Below are 11,241 nucleotides of genomic sequence, written 5' to 3'. Positions count from 1 at the left end.
CCTTGATCAACCTGGATGGCTTTAAGAGAGGTTTAGACAAAATCATGGAGGAGAGGGCTATGATGCCTATGTCCTGTGTCCACCGTCAAAGGCCGATATGCCTCTGAATACAGACAGCTCAGTTGAATAGCGCATGGTGCCGCCAACTCCAAAGTTGCGGGTTCGATTCCTATATGGGAGAGCTGCTTATTCCTGCATTGACTAGATGATCCTGAGGGTCCCTTCAAACTCTAAGATCCTATGACCATATAAGCCTAGGGGAGGGATGCATTTGGCCGCCACACTACAGTTCCCATCCCTCTGGGAGAGGCATTAAGCGCAGCCCTAGCCATGTCTGCTCAGAAGTCAACCCTGCTGAATTCTGAGCGGAGTTGGGATTTCAGCCTCTCCTGTCCTTAATAATAAATATTTGCTGCAAGGAATTTAAGAGCCCTGCTGGAATGGGTGAAACCAGAGTCCACAAGCACAACTGCACTCTTGCTGCTGCCCCACAGCAGCTGGCATTTGGAGGCCCACGGTCTCTCATCCGGAGGTAGCAAACAGAGCCATCGTGACTTGCAGCCTTCCCAAAGAGTCTGCCTAGTCCTCCTTTTAAAGCCATTTATGTGGTAACATTTGCCAGTCCCTGTCTCTCAGGTAGTCCGGCACAGGCTCTCTCTTTCCTTGGAGGTTTTTAAGCAGAGGACGGGTGACCATCTGCCAGGGCATTCCTAGAATAGTAGAGGTGGAAGGGCTCTCGAGGGTCATCTAGTCCAGCCCGCTGCAATGCAGCGATCTCAGCTAAAGTATCCAGGACAGATGGACCTCCAAGCGCTGCTTAAAAACTTTCCAGGAAGAAGAGGGAGTCCATTCCGCTGTCAATCAGCTGCAATTCTTGAGCTGCAATTCCCGCATTGCAGAGGGTTGGGCTAGATGACCCCGCGGGGTCCCTCCCAACTCTACTGTTAGGAAGCTGCTTTGTACCAAGTCAGGCCTACCTCACAGGGTTGTTGTGAGGACAAACAGGGGGAGAGGGAGAGCTATGGACGCCGCCTCGGGAGGAAGGTGGGACAAGCATGCCCTCAGTCACTATGCAAATAAAAGCAGGCATGTTTTGGATAGCAGCCTAAAAGCAGGAAATCTGAGAGCCGGCTCTTTTTGTCCTGCCAATGCCACTCCCAAGATGGCGTCCGGGACACGATGGTACACACACGGAAAGACAGGGAGGCAGAGAGAGAGAAATAGACGGAGACATAACGAGGAACACAGGGGCAGAAACTCTATTCCTGCGCCAGCGCCGGACGGAGGCGGAGAAGCTGGAGAAGAGACGGCTCGGGGGGGGGGGCGGCGGACCTTCTCAAGATGGCGCCTCCGCTTTCTTCCGCCTCTCCCCAAATGGCGCCTCTGAGGCGGCCGGGGAGCGGAAGTGAGGTCAGGAGCGCGCCGGAAGCTGCTCCGTCCTCGTCTCCGCCGGCTGGGAGGCTGCGCGTGAGGAAGGGCCGGCGGCCGGGGCCGAGGCGGAGGCGCTTTCGGAGGCCGAGGCCCGCCGACCATGGCCTCCCCGGGAGAGGTAACCCCGCGGAACGAGGCGCGGCAGCATCAGCCAGGCCTGGGTGTCCATGGCAACCCCGGCTCCCCCGCCCCTCGCGTGTCCATGGCAACCGCTCCCAGCAGCTCCTCCCGGGGGCGAACGTCTGAAGCGGCCCGGTCGCGTGTCAGGGGGGGGGGAAGCGGCCCAGTCAGTGCCGCCTGCTGCTTGGCAGGGAGGGAACGGGAGGGTTCGGCTCCTCGACGCTTGCCAACCGCCCCCCCCCAAGTCGGAGAGGCTGCATTTGTTCATGTATTTCATCTGTTTCATAAAAATCCAGAAAACATCGCAGGTTCCCAAAGGGGAAGCTTCTATATCCGGGTGATTGACCTTTATTCGCACGTTTGCAGCTCTCCCTGGCGTCCGATGTGGTGCCAGGCAGGGCTGACCCCCCCCCCCCGAGGTACCTGCTCTTCACTGCTGGCTTTCCCCTGCCTTGCTGCCTTTCGGGTCTGATTTGTATCACTTCTTAGCATTTCCATGAATGAAAGTGAGAGCAGGTAGGACAGAGGTTTCAGCCTCTTGAATCTCAAAGCGCAGGGCAGCAGCACTTGGTTGCAGTGTTCATACCCCCCCCCACCTGCAAGACAATTGCATGGGCCTTAACCTGGTGTCGAAAGTTGGGGGCAGCTGGGCCTGAGCACCTCTGTTTCGCTCTGACAAGCAGCTACTTTCCAGCACGAGTGGGTGGCCCTCCAGATGTTATTGGGACTCCCATCAGCCCCAGCTGCGCATGGGAGGGGTGGGAGAGTTGCAATTCAGCAACATCTTGGGGGGTGTCCCCCACAAATGTTCCCCTACCCCTGTTCCAAGGCTGAGGCTTCTGCATCTCTGCTTCCTGAGGCAATTCTAATGGTCATTCAAAATGGGACCTCTTCTATGCAGAGCAGCTGCACCATCTGAGCTGTGCCCCCCCCCCCAGTCTCTCCCAGCATTGTAACTTGAGATCTTGGAACTAGAGGTGAAGCCTGCACACCCATCCATCACCCCCTGCTGAAATGCCAGTAGATTTCCCCCCATTGCGGTAGTTGACCAATTCCCACCTCTCCTCCCCCCACCGCTTATATTTCATTCTACTTTCTCTTCATCCACAGCTGTGGTCCTGCCCCAACTTCCCCCCTCACCACTCTTCTTCACCCCTCTACTTCAATTTCTAGCCTTTCCCCCTCTTCCCCAGCCTCTGGTCTCCATCCATTTCCTTCCTATGGGGCCTTTCCCTCTATCCACAGTCACCCTCCACACAGCAGACCCTCACCACTTTTGGTTCATAGCCCACCATTCTCTCACAGACCAGTTTTTAAGTGCCTTGAGTCAGGTGTGGTTTTGCACCCGGGAGGAACTGGAGGACACAATCCCCAAGGGCCCTAATTCAGGCCTGGTTCAAGCATGCCTGTGTGTCATTTGGCATCTCGAGGCCTGCTGGCTCACAGTGGGCCTGTGATCTTCACTCCCTTGGGAACTGTTGTATTCCATTCACATGTACAAGATGTTAACTTGACGACCTGTCATTCATATTTATCCACTCAACCGTAAGTCACCAAATATTGCAGCAGAGAAAACTTAAAAGATAACGTTCACACATTGTAGTCATCAGGTGATAAACATGCATGTGTGAACAAGTTTCCAGCATTTCCAAGTTGCTTCCTGTATTGCTCTTTTCTCGATTTTGTTCTTTACTCTCCTGCTCTCTCCAAAATCCCATCTTTTCTTTGTTAACTGGCTTGCAGGTTTCTTCACCGGAAAACCCGTCATTCCATATGCTCTCCTTCAGACACATTCTCTTCCCCAGCAGTCCCCAAAGGAGTCTCATTTCTGTGTCCTGAGCTCTTTTGCTTTCTCTCTGTCTCTCTCTCTTCAGGAAGTGACAAGCGACGAGAGTGGAGAGGAGAGCAATGCTATGAACTTAATGGAGTTCTCGGATGAGATCCTTTTGCACATCCTGAGGTACACCCCAGTTTCAGACCTTGTCCTGAATGTCCGAAGAGTCTGCCGGAAGCTTTCTGTTCTTAGTCTCGACAAAAGCCTTACCCACGCTGTGACGCTGCATAAAGACTATCAGGTGAGGAAGAGCCTTGAGGGAATCACGGGATGTGGATGGAGCTGGGAGGGGTACTTGTTCTCAGGGATACTGGGTTTCAGTTAAGGGATTCAGTCCCTAGTGTACATCAGGGTGGAGAAGGAGATTAGTATTTTAAGTGAAAAGGCACCCTGGAGAAGGTGCTTCCTGGGTTTAGTGTTTAGAAAATGCTTTCACTTGTCTTTATTCTGGCCTCAAACAGGGTAGGAGATTTGCTATATGGTTCTCTCTAGCAGAGAGAGTGAGAGGACAGGCTCAGTCTGACACTTTTCAGGGCTGTCCTTAATTTCATGATCAGTCTCTCTTCCAACCTTTCTTTCCCTCTGGCTGTTTCTTCAGTCTGAAGGTTAGTCTAGCTCTCTGAACACTCTGCAGGGTGATCTGGCCTTCCATGCTGAAAACACTGGAAGCTCTCCCTGCCCCAGCTGCTTTCAAAGAGAGCTCTGTAAAGAAAGAGATCTCTGGAGAGTCTGTCCCTTCACATCGAAAGTGGTGCTGGCTCCTTTTACGGATCGCTAACGTGTGTTTTTGTTTCTGCCTGTTGCGCACAGGTGGACAAGGACAAGGTGAAGCAGCTCATGCGGGAGATTGGCAAGGAGATTCAGGAGCTGAACATGAGCGGCTGCTATTGGCTGCCCGGCTCCACCATCGACCAGGTGACCCGCTGCAGGAACCTGGTGAAGCTGAACTTGTCCGGCTGCAACCTCACCTCCCTCCGCCTCTCCAAGATGCTGTCTGCCCTGCAGCACCTGCGCTCCCTGGCCATCGATGTGAATCCGGGCTTTGACGCCTCCCACTTGAGCAGCGAGTGCAAAGCCACGCTGAGTCGCGTGCTGGAGCTCAAGCAGACCCTGTACACGCCCTCCTACGGGGTGGTTCCTTGCTGCACCAGCCTCGAGAAGCTGCTCCTGTACTTTGAGATCCTGGATCGGTCGCGGGAGGGCTTGATTATCTCTGGCCAGCTCATGGTTGGCGAGAGCAACGTGCCTCACTACCAGAACCTTCGGGTCTTCTACGCTAGGCTGGCGCCCGGGCCGGTCAACCAGGAGGTGGTGAGGCTGTACTTGGCGGTGCTGAGCGACCGCACACCCGAGAAACTCCATGCCTTCCTCATTTCTGCCCCCGGCGGCTTCCCCCAGAGCTGCGCTGTGAAAAACCTCTTGGACTCCATGGCCCGGAACGTGACGCTGGATGCCTTGCAGCTGCCCGGGTCTTGGATGAATGGCTCCAGCCTCCTCCAGCACTTGAAGTTCAGCAACCCTGTCTACTTCAGCTTCAGCCGCTGCAGCTTGTCCGGCAGCCAGCTGGTCCAGAGGGTCCTCAACGGCGGCAAAGACCTCCGCAGCTTAGTCAGCCTGAACCTGAGCGGCTGCGTCCACTGCCTGTCTCCCGACTCCACGCTGCGGAAAGCGGAAGACGAAATTGACAGCAGCATCGCTGAGACCCTCGTCGCCTCCTGCTGCCACCTGAGGCACCTGAACTTGTCGTGCGCCCACCACCACAGCTCCGAAGACTTGGGCAGGCACCTGTGCCAGCTCCTTGCTCACCTGAAGTGCCTCCTCTCGCTGGCCTTGCCCGTCTGCTCCATCGCCGACGTGAGCCCTGTGCCCGCCGACAAGCCATCCGTGCAGCCGGCGACCAACGCCACCTCCCCGAGTTTTGGGAAGAAAGTCCGGATCGGGGTGCAGACGTATCCGCGGAACTGCTTGGAGCAGGGGAATTCCAGACCCCAGCCCTCCGTGTTTTGGACCCTGCTAGAAAGCCTTCCCTTTCTGCAGCAGCTGGAGCTGATTGGGTCCAGCTTTTCCTCCGCCATGCCGCGGAATGAGCCGGCCATTCGGAACTCGCTGCCTCCCTGCGGCCGGGCCCAGCATGTGGGGGATGCCGAAGTGGCCGCCATTGGCCAGCTGGCCTTCCTGCAGAGCCTCACGCTGGCCCAGCTGCCCAATATCCTCACAGGCTCCGGGCTCGTTCACATTGGGGCCCAGTGCCAGCACCTGCGGACTCTTTCCCTGGCCAACCTGGGCATGATGGGCAAAGTGATGTACATGCCAGCCCTTGTGGACACGTTGAAGCACTGCAGGTGTTTGCGAGATCTCAGGTGAGGGCCTCAGGTGAAGCAGAGGTGGGCCAGCTCCTGAATTAGCCCAGCGCTGTTGCCATCCCATCCCGTTGCAGCAGGGAGAGATCTCTGGCACCTCGGGTTTCTTTTCTTCCTGGCAAATGAGGTTGTGTGCTGGGTCATTTTGGTTTTTAGCTAGGCGGAACTCCTAAAGAGGCAGAGGGCCTACGACTCAGGCAGCGTTAGAAACTCAGATACACAGTCATGGGAAAAAGAAAGCCTTTGAATTCTGTGGTTTTACATATCAGGCATCGTAACAATCCTCTGTTCCTTAGCAGGTCTTAAAATTTGGTAAATACAACCTCAGAGGAACAACAACGCATGACATATTACACCATGTCATGATTTATTTAACAGCAATAAAGCCAAATGTATGTATTTACCTACTTAATTTATACAGTAGAAGTATTCTAGGAAGCCAGCGTGGTGTAGAGTGTTGGACTAGGACCTGGGAGATCAGGGTTCAAATCCCAACTCAGTCAGGAAGGTTACTGGGCGACTTTGGAGTCACAGCCTTTTAGCCTACCTCACAGGGTCGTCGTAAGGATTAACTGATGAGTGGGGTGAACTATGTACTACTTGGAGATAAAGGTGGGCTGCAGAGGCAGTGAATAAGCCCCTCTGCTTACCTGCTTAAGAAAGCTGGAGATCTCCGTGTGGTTGCAATTGGACCCATTCCAGTCGCAAAACGTGCCTGGCACCTGGGGAATTTCTAGCACTGGACTCAGGTAGAAGCTGCACATTCCATCCCTGGTCCATTGACTCTAAAGGCTCTTGGTCATTAGTCCTGGGGATTACCTTTGCCTGACACCCTAGGAAACCACGGCCAGGCAGAGTCGTTGGTTTGGGCTAGATTGGTATGCGCTAGATCAGGCATATCATATCCAACTCTATAGAGACTACGATCTACTCCCAGTGTAATAAAACTGGCAGTGATCTACCCAATGTCATTGCCCATAGTTGTTGAGCTTTTTTTTGGGAAGGGTTGCATTAATTCGTTCACCAGTCCGTAGCCCTCCCTCTTTCCCCCACTCAGACACCGGCAGCAATTGGGGTGGGTAGCGATTGGGTTGGTAGCTCATGAACAGGGGTCAGCAGCCTTTTTCAGCCATGGGCCAGTCCACTGTTCCTCAGACCATGTGCTGGGCCAGACTATATTTTGAAAAAACACACGAATGAATTTCTATGTCCCACAAATAACCCAGAGATGCATTTTAAATAAAAGGACACATTCTACTCATGTAAAAACATGCTTATTCCCGGACCGTCCGCCGGCCAGATTGAAAAGGTGTTTGGTCCATATCCAGCCCCCGGGCCTTAGGTTGCCTACCCCTGCTCATGAAGAACCGGGCGAGCTCTTTTTTAACTCCCGCGATCGACATGGAGAACCCTCGCGATCTACCTGTTGATCGCGGTCGACCGGTTGGACATTGCTGCGCTAGATCATGGGTGAAGGATGCAGTGGCCCTCCAGATGTTGTTGCCCAACTCAACACAGCTAGTCCTTGGACATTGCGATGGGATATGCAGCCTGTGAACATCTGGAGGAGTGAAGAGACCAACAGGCTCACTTGGTATAAGTAGAAAGCAGCTCCGTGGGTTTGCAATATCAAGGGGAAAGGCTAGAGAAGGAAGCAATGGACGTGCACTATTTAATTTACAGTTAACATAAAAGGCTGTCAGCTCATTAATGAATTTGTAGATGGTTGACCAATTGATTAAAATGCTGGCGAGTTTGCTTGTCACCAAAATTGCAAGGTGGGTGCCTTCCGGAGACATGGAAAGCAGTTTAATGATCAAAGCATCCCTGCATTGTTTGTAGCAAAGGCCATTCCTTGTTTTATTTATTTTTTCCTGCTCCCCCCCCCAACCTAATGAAACGCTAAAACTGAAATAGCCTCAAAGAAAACTAAATGAACATGCCGTTAATTCCCAGGCCCACTGATAATAGTTGGCCTTCGCTGATTAATACACCACAGAGCCAATGGACTCAGCGTTCTAAACAGAAAAAAATATATTTTGATACAAAAGAGGATAGTTTCAAAGCAGATCCCTGGGGGTGGTGTCTGTCTGTGATTCACCCTGATTCTCAACCCGTTTCTAACTCTGAACATTCAAACAGTGATATTGTCAGGGCTTGAAAACAAAAAAGCATATTCTGATGATAATAATATGGCAACAGTGTCACCTGGTGGACGGGATGCTGTACTGCAAAAATATTTTCTGACCATTTACTGTTGTGAGTAACTTAATGTCATAGAATGGTAGAGTTGGAAGGGACGCTGAGAATCTTCTAGTCTAACCCCCTGAGGTGCAGGAATATGCAGCTGTCCCATATAGGGATTGAATCTGTCACCTTGCTGTTATCAGCACTATGTTCTAACCAGCTGAGCTTTGCTTGCTCACATGTTGCTTTGATCATGGAGCAACAGCGAAAACTGTTTATTTGTCCCTCCCCTACATTTCCATGGTACTTATCACACAAGGAGTCCTTCCTTTGCTTCCCTTTTATTTATTTGATTTATTTCATAAAACTTGTTTGCCGCTTGTTTGTAGAAAACCTCAAAGCGGGTTTCCTTTCTTGGGATCTCAGTGGAGAAAACGGAAGATCAGCGTTTGACACCTGAGACACGATGCTGAGTATCAAAAAATGAATTCTTATCCTTGTGGCAGAGAGATGTCCTGAGAGGAGGGCGGAGGAAGACACACACACACACACACCCTGCCAGCAGATCATTTTCAATAGTGTTTTCCTCCTTTGGATTCCTGGAGCTGATCCCACTCACTCCAGGCAACTGGGAAAACAGCAGTTTACAAGCTACGGCAATGATGAGACCATCTCAGGTTGCCCTGTAAATAGATAAAAGCTCAGAAGTCAGGGCGTTGCCACGGGTTTCACCTGTCCAAGAGCCACAAAAGGGAGAGGAGTGAGGCAGGAGCAGATGCAGCCCAGTTTACAAAACACCCAACCTCTTAACTGGAGCTTTTCGTTGGGGAATTGTCTTTCTCCTTTAAAACCCACCGATGAGTTAACTCTCCAGCTAGTTCCTTCATAGAGGTTACACCAGAGGTTTCAACTAAAATCAAATGGATTCTGCCTTCCCAAAAGCTCTGTGCTGAGCTCCACTCTGCTAAAAGCAGGGGTGTTCTTTCCTTGTCCCCTCTGGCTTTGCAAACCCTTCCCCTCCTGGTAGAGTAATAATAATAATAATAGTAATAATAATAATATTAAATGCCATATTTTTTGCTCTATAAGACTCACTTTTTCCCTCCTAAAAAGTAAGGGGAAATGTGTGTGCGTCTTATGGAGCGAATGCAGGCTGCACAGCTATCCCAGAAGCCAGAACAGCAAGAGGGATTGCTGCTTTCACTGCGCAGCGATCCCTCTTGCTGTTCTGGCTTCTGAGATTCAGAATATTTTTTTTCTTGTTTTCCTCCTCCAAAAACTAGGTGTGTCTTGTGGTCTGGTGCGTCTTATAGAGCGAAAAATACGGTAATTTACTATTTGTACCTCGTCCATCTGGCTGGGTTTCCCCAGCCACCCTGGGTGGCTCCCAACAGAATTTTAAAAGCACAACAAAATGTCAATAATAATAATAATAATAATAATTTATTATTTATACCCTGCCCGTCTGGCTGGGCCTCCCCAGCCACTCTGGGCAGCTTCCAACAAAATAATAAAATACAGCAATGCATCAAACATTAAAAACTTCCCCTAAATATGGCTGCCTTCAGATGTGGAGCCCCCCCCCCCGCAAGTGTCATCTCTCCGAGGCGTGTCGTTTGGTTGACCCTTGTTTTGCCTCCGCAGGCTCGAGCAGCCCTACTTCAACGCCAACGCCCAGTTCTTCCAGGCCCTGAGCCACTGCTCGTCCCTCCAGCGCCTCTGCATCATCTCCCGGAGCGGATCTCTGCAGCCGGATGCCGTGATGGCCTTCATGACCGCTTGCCTCGAGGTCATCATGTGCCACATGTTTACCGGGGAGTCTCTCACAGTTTGCAAAACCTTGCAGCAGTCCTTGATAAAGAGGTGAGTTCAGGCAGGTGATAACGTTCAGACCATACCGTTACTCTGGGCAGTCCTATATTTTTGAGGCTAAAACAGGGAACTCCAGGCTCTCCCTCCTTGGCTCAGAATGCAAAGTAAAGACATGTGAGGCTGGAAGTGCGCTGAGTGACGGCATAAGTGCAACCTCGTTGCCTTTGCCAGAGCCGCTCTCAAAAGGGGCCAAGAGTTATGTGTTGTGACATGTCTGCCATCAAGGGCTCCCCTGTCCTCCAAGCTTGGCAGGACAACTGAGAACCTCCTGCAAGTTTGCAGGAGGGTGTTTTTTTAGATTTTTTAAAAAACCCTTTATTCCAAAACCGAAAAAGAATTACAAACATCAAATTCAAAATCCATATTCGTTTTGTAACATAAGCCTGTTACATAGTTGACTAGATTAAAATATACCTAATTGCTATAGACTTCCCTTTGCTATATTAATTGCAACACAATTAGAAATACTACAGTGGTACCTCGGGTTACATACGCTTCAGGTTACAGACTCCGCTGACCCAGAAATAGTACCTCGGGTTAAGAACTTTGCTTCAGGATGAGAACAGAAATCGTGCTCCGGCAGCGTGGTGGCAGCGGGAGGCCCCATGAGCTAAAGTGGTGCTTCAGGTTAAGAACAGTTTCAGGTTAAGAACATACATCCGGAACGAATTAAATACTTAACCCGAGGTACCACTGTATATTAGAAATTTTTATAAATTCCCCTATACCCCCCCACTCCCCTTCACCTATGTGTGATCTCAATATTTTTTTAACTTCTTCCATCTTGTTGTGTTGTTGTAGTTTAATAATTATTCAGTTGATTCTTTTATTATTTCCTTGCTTACCCCTGCACATTTTACACATTATCTATTAATATTCCAGTTCCGGAACCATATTTTTTCATGTATTCCTTCTCTCCATCCCACTCTTTAATTATTCTCTGATTTGAATGGCCTCTAATAGTTGCCGTCAATTTTGCCATTTCCACAAACTCACCGGGCTTGCTTTGCCATTCTAATAATGATGGTATTTTCTCCCCCTTCCAATTCTTTGCGATCAATATTCTGGCCGCTGCTGTTGCATAAAAGAATATTTTTTTCTTATCTCTGGGGATGTCATTAGATATTGGGCCTAACAGAAGAGCCTCTGGCTTTTTGATAAACGAAATCTTAAATAGTTTTTTCAGCGGGTGAGCAGAACCGTGTTGTGGACCTGCTTCTGCCCTCAGGCTGCTGGTTGACCATCTCTTGCAGCCTCTCCCAAGCTGCCTCCCCCCAGATCGGCCTCATCCTGCCCGGGGCTCCTGGGAGTTGTGGAATGGGCTCTGATTTGGGGCAGGCCGATGTCTCGGCTAAGCGGTTAGGAGATTAACTCAAGCATTTTTCTGTGTTATTTCCCAGTATAGCTATGCATGCGCATCATTATAGCTGGAAATGT

The 11,241-nt window shown here is 50.8% G+C and overlaps 2 protein-coding genes across 3 annotated transcripts in view; both read left to right on the top strand.

Moving 5' to 3' along the window:
- The window catches only part of LOC310748714 (F-box/LRR-repeat protein 18-like), a gene marked incomplete at its 3' end in the record, with an annotated part of 5,483 nt that extends 4,074 nt beyond the window's left edge, over window positions 1-1,409 (top strand). The window contains 1 exon segment of the mRNA XM_083584556.1: window positions 1,163-1,409. Within this exon segment, the coding sequence (XP_083440682.1) occupies window positions 1,163-1,409 (247 nt within the window).
- A 9-nt stretch (window positions 1,410-1,418) lies between these two features.
- The window catches only part of LOC310749147 (F-box/LRR-repeat protein 18-like), a 35,713-nt gene continuing 25,890 nt past the window's right edge, over window positions 1,419-11,241 (top strand). The window contains exons 1-4 of one of the 2 annotated variants that reach the window (XR_014541498.1): window positions 1,419-1,549; window positions 3,426-3,626; window positions 4,196-6,057; window positions 6,132-7,516. Coding sequence is in view for 1 of the 2 variants with exons in the window: in XM_083585695.1 (XP_083441821.1) it covers window positions 1,532-1,549; window positions 3,426-3,626; window positions 4,196-5,745; window positions 9,577-9,795 (1,988 nt within the window). In the remaining variant the exon portion in view is untranslated. Of the gene's footprint in view, window positions 1,550-3,425; window positions 3,627-4,195; window positions 6,058-6,131; window positions 7,517-9,576; window positions 9,796-11,241 lie in introns of those variants that run through there. The other variant, XM_083585695.1, reaches the window with a different exon arrangement.

The sequence above is a fragment of the Podarcis filfolensis genome (genome assembly GCF_964270895.1).
Source record: "Podarcis filfolensis genome assembly, chromosome: 14".
Taxonomy (NCBI): domain Eukaryota; kingdom Metazoa; phylum Chordata; class Lepidosauria; order Squamata; family Lacertidae; genus Podarcis; species Podarcis filfolensis.
The sequence above is the reverse complement of the archived record's forward strand: the minus strand, read 5'-3'. Positions and strand labels throughout refer to the sequence as shown.